The 16,256-nt window shown below is 37.6% G+C and overlaps 1 protein-coding gene across 1 annotated transcript in view; it reads right to left on the reverse strand.

Moving 5' to 3' along the window:
* Positions 1–15,583, reverse strand: part of TNPO3 (transportin 3) — a 117,539-nt gene extending 101,956 nt beyond the window's left edge. Inside the window, exon 1 of the mRNA XM_031939033.1 lies at positions 15,329–15,583. Within this exon, the coding sequence (XP_031794893.1) occupies positions 15,329–15,448 (120 nt within the window). The 5' untranslated portion in view covers positions 15,449–15,583. The remainder of the gene's footprint in view (positions 1–15,328) is intronic.
* Positions 15,584–16,256: the final 673 nt, after the last annotated feature.

The following is a 16,256-nucleotide window of genomic DNA, read 5'->3' on the forward strand; positions in this document are numbered from 1 at the left end:
CCAGGGGCAAAACACTGGAAGGTAACAAGACCACTCAAAATTATAGAATGAAGAATTATGGTGAAAAGTTCAGGAGTATGGTCAAACTGGAAGAGATAAGCAAATTTAAAAAATACAAAGTTTAAAAAGTCATTGAAAATTTAAAGTTTCCCAAAAAGAAGAAACAAGTACAAATAAAAGCAAAGACTCAAAAGGGGAAATAGCTTTTTTCCTCCAAGGACTATATGACTAATTAAATATCAAAGGTATAAAGACAGGTAAAGAATTAAAAATATCCCTCTGAACAGATAACAAAATGGTCTCCCTAAAACATCATAAGGAATACTAAGAAAATAGCTTCCACAAAGCTGCAGGTAGCAATCAGAAAAAATCAATGGCATTTCTACCTAATAAAATCTAAGAAGAACAATTAATTGAAAGGGAAATCCCATCCCAAATATCTAAAAAGTGCATAAAATGTTTGAGAATCAATCTACGAAAGGATAAGAAATACATGTATAGACTCAATTACCAAGTGCCCCTTAATGAAATAAAGAACAAATAATAGTCATGGCCGAGTTGTGCCAATATAATAAAAAAGACAATACAACCAAAATTAATTTCCAAGTTTAATGATATACCAAAAGAATATTTTACAGAATTCTATAAAATAATTTCATTTTTTTTAAATCTAGCATTTATATAGTGGTTTAAGATTTGAAAAGCACTTCACATATATGTGATATGAATATTAACATACTTAATCCTTTCTATGTTAATATATGTAACAGAATTATGACATAAGACACATTCATTTTAATTTACCAAACATTTAATAAGTATTGCATATGTGCAAAGCATTATGCTAGGCAATTGAAATATGAAGTCAAAAAAAAGGAAAAAAAATCCTTGCCCCCCAGGAATCTTACATTTTTCAGAGGAATAAAACTTGTTCAAAGATAAGCAAGCACAACACAAAGCAATATTGACTTCTGAAGTGAGGCATATATCACAACTAGAGGTTAGTAAAGACTTCATGAATGCAGTGGCACCTGAATGGAAGTTGAAAAAGAACAGCCACGTTGTGGAGTGTAACAACGACTAGAAATAGAGGGCCAAATTCAACAAACAGCTTGTTTTCCTGAAAGAACAGACTATATGAAAGGAAAAGAAATAAGATTAGAAAGATATACTGTAGGGAGATTACAGAGCAGGGGTTAACCTGGATACTTAAAAAATACATTTTGATAATTCTATCAATATAATTGGTTTCCTTTGTAGACTAAATATGAGTAAAGAGTTGAACATACACAGTCCACCCGGGATTTGTTCAACAAATGCATTAAGTTCAACAGGGAAACACAAGATAGGGGGAAGCTGTGTTATACTGGAGAATAAAACCAGGGAGCAAATTTTAAAACAAAACTTTCTGATCCTGAAGAAGGGAAGTGGAATGAGGAGACAGAATTATAATCTAAATAATTGCTATTAGGTATTTTTAAAACTTTATTCTGAGATGGGGTCCCACAGGCTTTTTGCCTGCTAAAATAACTAGGTTAGGAATTCTTGTCATGGAAGGTTTAAACAATCACCATAAGAGAATCTGAGAATTGGGAAGGATCTCCACCATCATCCCTTCTAATGCAATATCTAGTCTCTACCTGAAGACCTCCAAAGAATCTTGAGTAGTTAGTATTTTATTCAAGAAAAACAGGAGATCACTTTAAGCTTCTGAACTGGGGAGCCATAAGACCCATGCCTTGAAAAGATTACTTTTCGTAGATGTGTGAAAGATTAGAGAAAGAATAAAATGGAAGCAGAAAGACCACTACAAAGACTACTATAATAATCCAGGCAACATAAGATCTGAATAACATGTAGAAAGAAAAGACAGATGGTAGCCATGTGGAAGGAGTCAACAAGAAGGGCTGTAGGGAGAAAAAAGAGCTTTCGATGTTCTTTTACAAAACTGTTAAATCACAAAATATTTCTATGATTCAAAATGCATAGGATATTTTTCATTATAAAAATTTCTGTACCCATGAAATCAAGCAAGTTTAACAAAAGTGGTTAAAATAATTCAATTTATTGAATTATAGGTCTTTTACTCCTAATATAACTTGACTTTGTATACTGCTGCATCTAACACAGGACCTCATATGTATTAGCTTCTCAATAAATGTTTGTCAAATGCATGGAAGTGCTTGACAGGTGGAAAAAAGAAAAGCAATAGTTAATTCTTTTTTTTCCCCCCATCCTCAGAACACATTTATTTCTTTCAGCAATTCCATTATAGAAGTTCTTAGTATGAGCATAGTGTTTTATAGGTACAATTACATCCAAAACAAGCTCTAAAATTTAAGTTGTAAACATTTTCTTCAGATGTAGAAACCTTTCAACTGATATATTAAATTTTCCTGAAATGATCAAATTTAGAACAAATTATAAGTGAAGAAAGCTATTGCAAATGATGTAGTGAGCATCTTTTAACAGTAGTACATTTCTGCAGTGTTAAAGTGGCCAAGAGGCAAAACTATCTCATAAGCAAATCAAAATTTAAACAAAACAAAAAAGAAACAAGTCTGTTAACAAAAGGATGTCTTGCAATAAGGATTAGATTTCAATCTATTATAATACAAAAATGTAAAGGGCAAATAGCACCACTGTTGACAAAGTAGGCAGTGGCATAGATGTATCACTTTATTGTCTGAGAAAAGCAACTGGAGTAAAGAATATTTCCTTACCACAAATAATTTCCAATACCATGTACATACTTCTTTTAGAAATATTTGTATAAACAAATCTCCCTCCACTTTTAGTACCCAAAAAAACTTTTTATGGTTTTTTTTTTGTTAAACTTATCTATCTAGATAGACTAGTATCCACTGCCCTATTTGAGAGAAGCAACCATTAATTAAGTCAGTTTAAGAATGGCTTAGAAGCAAATCGCATTCAAGAAAACCCACAATATTGTATGACCCTGATTCTTAGGTTTACAGATCTTAATTTGAAACAGAATGAGTATGGGGGAAAAAAAAAAAAAAGAACCATTGTTCTGATCATGGGGATGTTTTCCAAAAGCATCTATATCTTTAAAAAAGCCAAAGTTCCCGTCTTTTTCAAGAGACTTAAAATTACTTCAAATGTGTAAACAAAGTTGCAAATAATGGAGGCGGGGTGAAGAATAAAATTTCCATAAACCATAAAAGATAAATTTTGTTTTATTTTAATGTATTAGTACTTAGAAATTGTTTTAACATTTCTGATAAGCCATCTACTCTAGAAGTGCAGCATACAATATCTTTACCTTGGATACAGTTTTGCCATGACGATATTTTTAAAATGCAAATTTGTTCCAACATGATTGATATAAGAAAACATTTTAAGTCAACTTGTATTTATGTTGCTGTACAAGATTTCCTCAATAAAAAAAATTAAAGAATTCAGGAAACTGCAGCAGTTGACAGTAATTCCCAAGCTACAACACTAACTTTAATGCCCACTTCTAAAAGCAAACTTCAGTTCTTTATGTAAAGATAAAGTACCATATTTATGGTTTAGTTTCTGGAGCAGTAGGCACATTGAATTGAGAAGAATTAGTCTGAACCATCCAGGGGGCCTCTACCCAGAAGCCACCCAACTTGCTGGTGAGGTCCAAGGCCACTTACCATTCCTATTTATTGTATTTATTTATTTCTTAATCATTTAACATACATGTAACTGAAGAAAAAGTAGCAATCTTTTTTTTTTTTAATATCATTGATAAAAGTTTTGAGCTTTGTGTTCCTAATCCCTTATACTCCACCACCTTTTTTATTTCAAGATTTTTCATACAGCAGTTCTTTTAGGAAATCCAAATGTTGAATTCAGCATAACTGACCGTTTCTGAATTCAAAGCAAAAGTGAAAATGGATGAGTTAAGAGAATGAGACATTAATCCAACCATATTACAACAAATAAACTTGACTCCACAAGGAAAAATGTCTACATAATTTGTCCACTGTAATCTCCTATTTACAGCCATTTCATCATTGGGAGAATAATGTTGAGATTTACTTTTGGATGAAACTTTGATAAAATCTATCATACAACCATAAAACATAATACACACACATAGGATTTCATGCCAATGTGGGTAGACAAAGTTTTTCTGAGCTTTGGAAAAGCCAGCTTTCTTCCAACAAGCATGGACTTTATAGTTAGCAAGAGACCCAAAAATCTTGCAGATGAGCTGATAAAAATCTGACCAACCCAGAGAAGAAAGGAGTATAAAAACATTAGATTTATTCAAAGACAAGGATTCATGCTTTTTTTTTTTTTTAAAACATTTTCTGAGCACCTACACTATGCAAAGCCAGGCACTTATTAAACAACCAAGAAAGATGATTAAGCAAGACAAACAGGTTCTGAACCATTTTATCCAATCATCCTACTCTTACTTGAACTGTTATATATAATTGAAATGTCCTCTTCTCAAGTCTATCACCATTTACAGACCCCATCATACTACTGAAAACAGAACAAGCACTTACTGACAATTTTAATTTTGTTAAGTTTTGAATAGGTAAGTAAACAAGTTGCTGATACCACTAGATAAAATGGCATTCCATTACATACTGGCTCTTTTTTTTTCTCATATTGCTCAGAAAAATTGTAGTCTACCCCTATATTCTGATGCTTTCCCTTGGCTTTTTGTCTCTAGGAAAACTAAAAACCACAAGAGTAATATAAAAGGATGCTGCTATCAGAAAAGAATACCAGCAAGTCACTAAGCACTTATGTGCTTACCATATGTCAAAACACTGAGTAGGGCACTGAGGCTACAAAGAAAGCGAAAAACAGTCCCTGCCCTCAAAGACCTTACATTCTAAAAAGAATTTGAGGATGAAAGAGATCAATGAATTCCTAGTCTGCAATAATAAATGACAAAAGTCTTTTTCCAGTGTACATTTAAATTTGTAAAACTTTGCCTGATCTGACATTTTTCAGTAGTATGCCCCCTGCCTTCTCCTTTCTCCTCTCCTTCTAAAGTGTTCTCTTCCAAATATCTTTTTCCTCCCTTTACATTATAATCATTATATGTGTGTGTGTGTGTGTGTGTGTGTATAGACATATATATATTTTTTCTGTTTACAGTTACTTCATATAGGTCTTTCTATATTTCTCAAAATTCTTCATTCTTTGATAGGTGAATTTTATTACATCTACATGCCACAATTTGTTGGGTTATTCACAAATCAAGAGTTTCTACTTTGCTTCCAGGTTTTTGCCACCATAAAAAGCCCCATTATGTTGAATATGGAACTTTATTTTCTGTTTTTAACCGACTTAGGGTCAAAGATCTCCTATCAGTGAGATCTCCGAGTCAAAATGCATGAACTATTTTAGTCTTTTTTTCTTCTTTTTTAAGTCTAATTGCTTTCAAGAACTGAGAAACTCACATCATTGGGTTGTATTATAAATTTAAACACACACACACACACGCTATTTGAACTCCAAAATTGTTATCATCAGTGTTACACTTTTCTGAGAATTCTATTCCATGTGTGACAAATGCAAAGTGAGGTCAAAGACAGAATAGGATATACTGACTCCAAACTTTATGCATCTCTTGTGTGGTCTAGCTCCTAAGTAGTTCTCCTTGGGATTATCAACATTTTGAAATAGGTATAAAAATGTTAGTTTTCCAAAGTAATCAGGGATAATATAGAAGCTGCTATCTGCTAAAGTCAATACCAAATGAAGTCGGGGCAATTTGTATAGTGACTAGAACACAAACCTCAGAATTGGGAAAGCCTGGATTTGATTTCTTTCTCTGACATTTAACTGACAGCCTCTTACGAACCCAATTGACTAAGACTATAAATTGCAAAAGCATAGCCAGTCTGCACTAGTAGAGAGAATTTGTTCCCTAGACTGATAAAATCACAGGGTAACAAAAACCCAATTAAGGCATGATCTTTGATAATTGTTTTCACAATTTTAAAGGGCGAGGCACATTGCAGGCGAGTGATATATTGGATTACAGATGTCTTTTCTAGTCACCATGCAGGTTTCTAAAAGCAGCCCTAATCCGGGGAACACATAGTTTTACTGATAGATCGCTATCCTTCACCATACTTCCTATTTCTAAGCATACTTAATCACAGAAATGCAGATTTTGAGCTGGAAATAACCTTAGGTCATCCTAGTCCAACCTGTTCATTTTTAAGATGAGAAAAATGAGGCCCAAAAAGTTGTTTGTTACTTGCCCAAGAGACAGTTCTAGAATCTGAACCCAAGTCCTATGACTCCAAATCTAAGGCTTTCTATTGCCTGCAATCACAAAAACAAAGAAAAATAAATTGTTCTTGCCACTAAATTAATGAAACCAAGATATAAGGAAAAATGAACCAAATCCTCACATACAAAACTACTGAGTCCATTGTTCTCTTTTCCTTTTCACTAAGGCTATTTTTTAAAAATAATAATTCTTTACAAGGAGAGAATAAAGCACTTACACTTCATAGGACTTTAGAGCCAAAGATGCCAGGCTTGGACTAAGCGCCACATTTCAGAAGGGACCATCTCAAGTGAAGCCTGGGGCTCACAGTCAACAGGAGGAAGCTGCAGCTCCCACATTTCAAAGGGGCTGCAACAAGAGAACATTTTCCATTTAATCACCCAATTCCAACTTCCTATTTCACAAAAGCAGCAAAGAGGCCTTTACATGTGTACAGCGAAGGTCTACTTCCAAGATCTGTGGCAGGCTATATAGAGCTCTTTCACTAACAGGCTTAGTCTACTATTGGTCACAAAAGATACTAAAAAAGGGTTTCCTCCCTTTAAAAAAATTGTACTGTTATATAACTCATCACAACTTTGTAACTCAATAGTTCTTAAAACTACTAAACTGTGAAATTACAATCATTCCTTTAAAAAAAAAAGATACATCCAAAAGTAACACAAGTATTTATGACCTTGCCAAAACTGAGATGAGTATTGCTCATTTATCCCACATACTACTCTCATTAGTTAAAACACTTCATATGGGATATGGTAAAACCAATCAAAAAGCCATTTATTACATTTCTACAATTTGCAAGGCAATGTACTAGGTGAGGCCTATAAGACAAAAAAAAAAAAAAAAAAAAAATCCCTAACCTTAAACTTAACATTCTCCTTTGGGAGAAGAGGGGGAAGGAGAGAAGGGGAGGAACTAACGGATGACAGGTTACAACAAATAACTATGCACATGAGAATTCAAAAAGGGAGAGTGTGGAATAAACACCCTTCAGAAAACATGAAATTTCCTAAACAAATAAATCCAATAAAACAATATCAAAATGTTTCAGTTTCAAGTATTGAATAGTTTAAAATCTTTCCAACTACTGATTCATTTGTTGAATGAAGAATGTGCATCACATATAGAATACCTAGAGACATACCTCAAAGATATTGCCGAAAATCACAATAAAGGTATTCACAGGAATTTTTTGGATTTCCAAAAATATAAAAGCCATGTGCATATAAAAGTTAGGTTTATACTATTCTGTAATCTATAAATGTGCAATAATTTAAAAAACATCTTTATTGCTCATTTTAAAATGCTAAATTATCATATGAGATTTTATCAAGTCATAATTTCTTTGTTAGTGGAGGGTTTTGCCTCAATATTGATGACTGCTGACTAATCAGGGTGGTGACTACTGAAAGCTGAGTGTCTGTAGCAATTTCTTAAAATAAGACAACAATGAAATTTGCCCCATTAATTGATTATTCCTTTCACGTGAACACTGAGAGGTCATCTAGGATTTCTAAATGGCCTAATTTCAATACTGTTGTATCTCAGGGAATGGGGAAGCACAAGGAAAGGAAAATAGAAAGGAACTTTCAATGAGTAAAGCAGGCAGAACATATATAACATTTATCAATTAGATCTTACATCAGCATAGTATGTGATACCCACAAACAATTATATCCAAGATCACTTACATAAGTCGCCATAACATAAATAATGAAAAAGTTTAAAATATTGTGAGGATTACCAAAATGTGACAAGATGTAAGCACATGCTATTGAAAAAAAAATGGCCTCGGTAGACTTGCTCAAAGTAGATTTGTAAAACAAAACCCCCCAAAAAAAGAAAAAAGACAGTTTCTCCGGAAGTGCATAAAGCAAATTGCAATAAAACAAGAGTGAAATAAAAAGCTATGCCTTGCTACGTTCCTACAAAACTATTAATTCCTACTATAGAGTGAAAGAATGATGAAAACCAACAAACGACTTTTAGAGGACAACTTTTCAGATATCTCCAGTTCAATTTAATTAAGCATAACAGGATGATCTCAAACTAGGAAAATTAAAATTTCTCAAATCAGGAAAAAAAAAAATTAAAGAGACAAGTAAAAGAAGAACAAGCTTAATTTACCTGAAAGTAAAAAAGGAATCCTTTGAAACTGATTTTCTTGCTAGCCCGCAAATTAGAATGCTCAAGAAAATAGTCATTTTATGAGGAAATTGCCAGTTCTGCCACCTACTTTCTGGAAGGTAGGAAAAGTTTTTGACAATGAAGGGAGATTGAAGAGATGTTTTTTTAATGACATCAGACAATTTGAGGGACTCATAAAGTGACTAGCACAAATTAAAAGCATTTGTTTCAATATATTTCATTTCATTTTGTAAGAAAGCCTGACACCCAACAAACACGACAAAATTGAAGAGGGTCAATAAACACACCACTGAGTGAATCATAAGAAGGATAAAAAAAGTTAAGAATTTAGGGAAAAAATAACAGAACTCCAAGAAGGAAGGCTCAAAATCAGATTATATTCTTTAGTAGAGAAAAACAAACTTTTATAGAAGCAAAATGGTTCATTTATTTAAGCATGACAGGCAACTTTCATCTTGGCAGTATTTTGTATAACAGCTAGAAAAGAATGGGGGCAAAAGGGGAGAAAATTAACTTGCTCCAGGACCAGGAATAAAATATATTCAAAAGGAAAACAAATCTTTGTCTATTTCTTAGTTCATAATTTTAAATAACACAAAATAATTAACAAAAGATTGCTTAAATATATTTTTCTAAACAATTAAAAAAAAAATTTAAAAAAAAAAAAAAAAAAACAATTTATGCCCCTGGAAAGGCTAGACAATATAAACCAAGTAGAAATATGACCAGGGACAGCTAGATGGTAATGGATAGAACACTAATCCTGAAGTTAGGAGAACCTGAATTCAAATTCAGCCTCAGACACTTGCTAGCCATGTAACCCTGGGCAAATCACTTAACCCTACCTGACTTCCTATCCCCCTCCCCCCCAAAAAAATGAACAACAAAAAAAAAGCCCAGACCATATTCAAAAAAATGAGGAAGAAAACAGGACTATACTAATATTAATCACCCTTCAATTGTAGCAATGGAAGCAAGGGCTTACATTTGCAAGGGGGAGAAGAGAATAAGCATTTATATAGCATCTACAATGTACCAGGTATGGTTAAATGCTTTTAACAAATATTATCTCATTTGATCTTCACTACAATCCTACCAGATAGGTATTAATAATAATATCCCCATTTTATAAGACAAACAGAATTAAGTGACTTATCCAGGGTCACACCAGTTTAAGTGTCTGAGGCCAGTATACAGGTCTTATTGACTCCAAGCCCAGTACTCTTATCCACTGGGCAACCAGCTGCTATCTCCTTTGTAGCTAGAGTGTAGAACAGGGGTCCTCAAACAACGGCCCGTGGGCCAGATGTGGCCTGCTGAAGACATTTACGCAGCCCGCAGGGTTATGGCAAAATCAGACCCGAAATGACATCCGACCTAAACTCATGTTAGCAATGCACACTTCCGGCACTAGGCTGAGGTGGCGAAGACAGAGTGTGAGGCAGTACTGAGGTGAAGTGAGTTCCTAGGCCAGGGTGTGTGGTGTGGGGAAGGGAGAGAGATGCAGAAGACAGAGAACTGAGGGCCCATGGCCTTGTACGGTAATGGCAGCCACCACAACAGACAGGCGTGGGGAATGTACAGTGCATGCTGCACATGTCACGGCCACTGCAGGGGGAATTCACTGCAGCAGTGAAGGTCGGAAGCGGAAGCGCAAAGAGCGAAAGAGAGTGTGTGGGACACGGAGGCATCACAGCACAGAGGTAGCTTGGAGGAAGCTGGGCATTGCAGTCTGTATGTCTCCGTGTGCGCAAAGTTATTGCTGGTATATTGTTTTTGTAGCCCTGTATATATATATTGGTATTTTACTAATAGCAATTTGGAATCCCTAGGAAATAATGATGTCAAGAAAAAGAAAAATTGACTCGGAGTGTAGGATATTCAAAGAACAGTGGACTTATGATTACTTCTTCATGCAGTACAAGGAAAGAGCTGCATGTCTGATATGCCAGAACAGTGTCGACACTATGAAACTCAGCATAAAGATAAATACGATTGTTTGGTTGGAGAAGTGAGAAAAGATAAAATATTAAAACTGAAAAATACATCGACAACTCAGCAAAATACTTTTGTGAAGCAGAAGCAGCTAAATATTTCATCACTGTGAGCAAGTTTTCAAGTTGCCAAGCTAATAGCACGCACTGGCAGACCATTCGTGGAGGGAGAATTTGTTAAAGAATGCCTTCTTTCTGTTCCAAAGAGATGTGTCCAGAGAAGGCCAATTTATTTAGTACAGTGAGTCTTTCAAGACCTACAATTACACGGAGGATTGAAGAAATGGGAGACAGTCTGCATCAGCATTTGCAAAACTCCATAAAAAAATTTTCATATTTTTCCTTGGCACTCGACGAAAGCAATGATGTTCATGATTCTGAACAACTTCTAATTTTTATTCATGGCACCAATGATTATTTTGAAGTCACAGAAGAGCTTGCTGCACTGCAAAGCATCAAAGGAACAACTACAGGAGAGGGTATCTATGAAAAGGTTTGCCAAACTATGAATGGTTTGGAGCTGGACTGGGCTAAACTAGCCAGCGTGACAACTGATGGTGCTCCTAGCATGGTGGGGTCTAAGAAAGGAGTAATTGCTCGCATTAACCAAGAGATGGACGAACATAACCATTCTCATCCAATAGCCATACACTGTCTCATCCACCAACAAGCGCTGTGTAGTAAATCACTGAAGTGGGACTCTGTTATGAAAACTGTGGTATCTTGTGTTAACTTCATTAGAGCTAATACACTAAATCAGACAATTTCAGGAATTTCTGTCTGAGCTAAATGTTGAGTATGAAGATGTTCTATATCACACAGAAGTCCATTGGCTGAGTCGAGGGAGAGTTCTGAAACGTTTCTATGACTTACTTCCACAGATTACAACTTTTCTGCTTTCAAAAAACAAAGAAGTACCAGAGCTCAATGATGCAGAATGGAAATGGCACCTTGCCTTTCTGACAGATGTAACAGAGCTACTCAACAATTTCAATATGCAACTTCAAGGAAAGGAGAAGCTCATCTGCGATATGCAATCACATGTCAAAGCATATGAAGTAAAATTAGGCCTCCTCATCAAAGAAGTGGAGGAAAACTTCTGCCATCTCCCCACAACTCAAAATCTGTTAGCGGAAAAACCGCTGATTGCATTCCCAAACAAAACATGTGTGGATTCACTGGAAAAATTGCAAAAGGCGTTCCAATTTAGATTTAAAGAGCTTCATCTCCATGAACAGGACATACAGCTTTTCTGTAACCCATTTGCTATCCACATTTCATTTACCAAATGGAACTGGCTAAACTACAGAATTGTGACTCTCTGAAAGATGCAGTCAAGTGAAGCAGCTTTCAAAATTTCTATGCATCCCTCCCCTCTGAGACATATGCTCATCTCAGAAACCATGCATTCAAAATGGCAACCATCTTTGGCAGCACTTATGTCTGTGAACAGACTTTTTCTAGAATGAAACATTTGAAATCTCCAACCAGATCAAGACTAACGGATGCACACTTGCATCACTTGTTACAACTAGTGACAAATATGGAACTAGACATTGACCATCTCATTAGCCAAAAGCAGGCCCATAGTTCCCAAATACTGGCAACTCCCAGTAAATTTGTTAACTTAACTTTACTTCATTTTAAATATTGTATTTGTTCCCGTTTTGTTTCTTCACTTCAAAATAAGATATATGCAGCGTGCATAGGAATTTGTTCTTAGTTTTTGTTTTTACTATAGTCTGGCCCTCCAACAGTCTGAGGGACAGTGAACTGGCCCCCTATTTAAAAAGTTTGAGGACCCCTGGTGTAGAATAATAGCTTGCACAGTCAGGATTTAACAAAGAGGTAATTAGGAAGTTTAATGGATGGAGTGTAGATCCCAGGACCAGAAAGAGTAGGTTCAAATCCTGCAGGAGACACACTTCATTAGGTGTATGATCCTAGATGAGGCTCTTCACCAGTCAGTTGCCTCATTTACAAAATAATAGCACCTATTTTGAAAGACTGTTTCAAAAATTAAATAAGAATAATATATTCTTTACAAACCTTAAAGCACCTTCCTTAAGATTAGCACCTTAAGAAACCTTCCTTAAAAGATTAGTTCTTATTATGAAGAATTTGACTAGAAATGCAGTGACTCATTTTTACATGCAAAGCTTTCTTTCAGACTTGCCTAAATATGTATCAATAGAGAGTACAACAGCAGAAAAAAAATAAGTCTCTTTGAAAGGCATTTTCAAATGTCTGTCTTGTTTGATCACATGTAAAACTCCTACCCTAGCTCAGACCCTTGTCACTTTCACCCGTTCTATTGCATTGATCTCCTAGTCAATCTCACATTTTAAAGTTTCTCCATTTTTCAATCCATATTCTAAAGCTGCCAAAATGATACTTAAAAAGCACAAGTGTGTTGACCATGTAATTCTCCTGCTTCCAAAGTTCCAATGGCTCACTATTACTTTTAAAATTAAATTTGAGCATTGGGAGACCTTTGCTAGAAGGTTCACCCTATTTTTCCAAACGGATTCCATTCCTTCCCAAAGTCCCCCAAACCATTCTTACAACACTCTATATTCTATCCCTTTTCACATATTGTCTAAATCTTCCTGCCAGTACCTAGACTCAGATGATCTCCAATTTCCTTCTTCCATCAGCTTAAGTGCCACTTCTAAAATGAAGCTTTTCCCTATTTCCCAAAGCTACCAGTGCTTTCCCCCACACAGTCGCCAATGACTTGTGTTTGCTTATTTCATAGATAATTCTGTATTTGCTTATGTATGCACACATTGCCTTCTCCAAAAATCTGTAAGCACCATGAAGGCAAAGATACTCTTCTGAACTCCATATCTTTATTCTTTGGGGACAATACCTGTCACATGGTAAGTACTCCATAAATGCTTGTTGGTTGACTTGACAGCTTAAAACCACCAAATATACACCTAGTCTTAAGGATAAATCATTAAGTCAAACCAATGACTGAAATGGCAGAAGAAAAGAAAATCCTGTTTTTTCAGAACTTCAGGGAAAGAGGAATTCCAAAGAGGAAAAGTACTAGAGTGCATAGGCCCCAATCTGCCTCATTTGTTATGGGAAAAAAATTGCCAAGAATTTAGGCCAAATCAATTTTCATTGTCCCAAGGTTATCCTGGCTCATCTGCTGTCATGGTGCATAGTAAAAACACTTATAATACACTTCCCATCCCATCCTCTTGATTTAATTGCCATCTTCAAAAACTTTGATATTCTATGTATGTATCCAATGAAGGGGTGACTTTTCATCCAATGCTTCTCCCTAGAACTTGAGTTAGCTGAGTTGGATTAGGACAACTCCCTCCCATCATGTTTAACTGATTCCTGTCATATAACAGGCTCCTGCTAGATCGGATTGCTATAAAAATTAACTTTCAAAACTAAGAAATGTAGTTTATTTTCTTCCTTTAGGAAATTTCCAAGATATTATTTTTAACTGACTTTCATATGAAAAATAATCTCTGCAACAGAGTGTTTCTAAGAATGAGAGAAAGAACATAGCTGATATATGCAACATAAGGAATGTATCCTATCTCAGAATGTGTTCAACTGTAACTAAATTGTACCAGTTACAGATAATTAATTATTGCCTCATGTTGAGCTTGTCAAGAAAATCAATTGGCATAGATTCCTGGAATTACAACTGTATGATGACTGACAATTTGAGAAGAAAAACTCTTTGAATTAATAAATCACTTTTCCCGTTCCAATCAAGTACTTTTTTCCTATAAAAATGAAGGTGATTTTAATCTGTTTCACAAAAATAACTACTGGTAGTAAACTGTAAAACAAAACATCAGGCTTTCATTCTATAGATCACAGAAACTGGTTGTGTGTTGTGATTCTCAAGTAACGCTATCTATCCTATAAACAGTTCTCATTATTTTAAATCAAGCAAACGACGACTTGGGTCCAAAGGAACATACCCAAAAAAACCCATCACCACCTTATTTCAACTGCAAAGTTGCAGGCTGTCAAGTATATAGGGAACTAATATGTGCTAAGAACTAAAAGTTACTTCTAACGGACAAAGCCTCAAAACTCTAACAAAGGGAGAAAGTTGCAAATAAACGTTGAGAAAAGGATGTGTTTGAGAGAAAGGAAGCAAATAAAATGCAACATCCTTTCATTTTCAAAGCATTTTCACATTTATTAAAAAAAAAAAAAAAAACCTCCAAGGCTCTATAATCCAAGATTAAAAGTTTTTCACCCCCACGTTTTAAATAAAAAGATATTTGTGCAAAAAAAGTTGAGGAGGAGGGAGTGGGGAGAAGAGTTCTCCTCAACATAGGGATAAAGAGATGGCAAAGGAATACAAAAAGAAGGCAAAATTGGCAGGTATAACGACGCAAAAATGGTGAGATGTTTCAAGATGTTAATGAATGGAAATAAGGGCTTTGGAGGGGGGAGGGCGGGTTACATTGAATGGGAAAGAGTCACGGGCTGCAAAATTGGAAGGTAGTGGACAGAAAGACAAGACTCCCTGGAGTGGGCGTGCTGGACAAGGTAGGGGTGGGAAAGAGACCAGAGAGGACGAGGCTGGGAGTCTCGGAGAGGCAGTGAAAGAGCGGGAACCTGCGAAGGCCTGAACTCCCAGGGGGCTCCGGGCTAAGGAGACGGCGCAACACAAGGGACCGGACCCCGCAGAGGCAGAAACCCGGAGAGAGTCCCGGGCGGCCCCTTCTTTGAAGAAACTTCCTCCAGCCGCGGCTCGGCCGCCGCGCCGCGCCCCGCCCCGCAGCCGCGGCTCCTCCCCTCGGGCTGCACGAGGCCCCGCAGCCGCATCAGGACCCGGCCGCTCCGCCGGCTCCGGGCCTGGCCGGCGGCCTCTCCGGCGTCCCCGCCGCCCGCCTCCCGCGGCGGGCCGCGGCCGAGCGCCGGCCCCACTCACCGATCGCTGCAGCTCCCCGAGCCAAAACGAGGCGCGCTCCTTGCCGCTGGGGTCCGGGTCGTGATAGAGCGCTTGCACAGCCTGGTACACCAGCTGCAGACTCGGCTTCGTCCCTTCCATGGCGCCGGCTCCTGCTCTCCACACGCGGGGGCTGCGGCTCCTCGGGCTTCGCTCCTTCTCACTGCCTCGGCCACGGCCGCTCCCTGGCCGGCGCCATCTCCTCCTCCTCCTCCTCGGCCGTTACCGGGGCGGGGGGTGTCCCGTGCAGGCTGCCCCCCTGGAAACAGTAGCCTGGGCGCGTTCCGGTTCCCTCTTTCTTCTGTGCCTGCGATCGGTTGCCGGCGTCACCATCGGGCTACCCCCGAATCGGCCTGGGAGTCCGCGTGTTCTCTATATCTCGCTCTCTCCCTCCCCCCTAGGCGCCGGGATCCTCCAGCCTCAGCCGGCTCCCGCAAACCACAGAGCCTTGCAGCAGGAATACCGCTCTACCCGGACCGGAAGCAGCGACCCTGGTGCTTTAGCGCACTTCCGCCGGGGCCGCAGCAAATGGTGCTCCCCGCCTTTCAGGGACCTCTGGTACCGGAAGTGACCCTCCCGGGCCAGAAACCCAAGAAGCGCGCAAGGAAACCCTGGGGATTCCCACGAATCCGAGTCGCGAGAAGCCGATTCTTTTTTGGGACTGGACGGAAGGCTTTCCTGCAGACACGCACCCCGAGCTCCCTGAGGCGCTGCTTCCGCGTGACGGCCTCAGGAGTGCCTTCTTTGAGCCGGGGGCAACTTTACCGCCTCCGAGACCCGTGTCTGAATGACTGACTCGCTCGCTCTTTTTTCTCTTTCTCCATCCCTCCCGACCTTTTTTTTTTTTTTTTTTTTTTTTAATCCTCTCTATTTTATGAATCCAAAATCACGATTCTGAGAAAAGGCCCAT

Source organism: Sarcophilus harrisii, chromosome 5, assembly GCF_902635505.1.
Source record: "Sarcophilus harrisii chromosome 5, mSarHar1.11, whole genome shotgun sequence".
In the NCBI taxonomy this organism is placed as follows: Eukaryota; Metazoa; Chordata; class Mammalia; order Dasyuromorphia; family Dasyuridae; genus Sarcophilus; species Sarcophilus harrisii.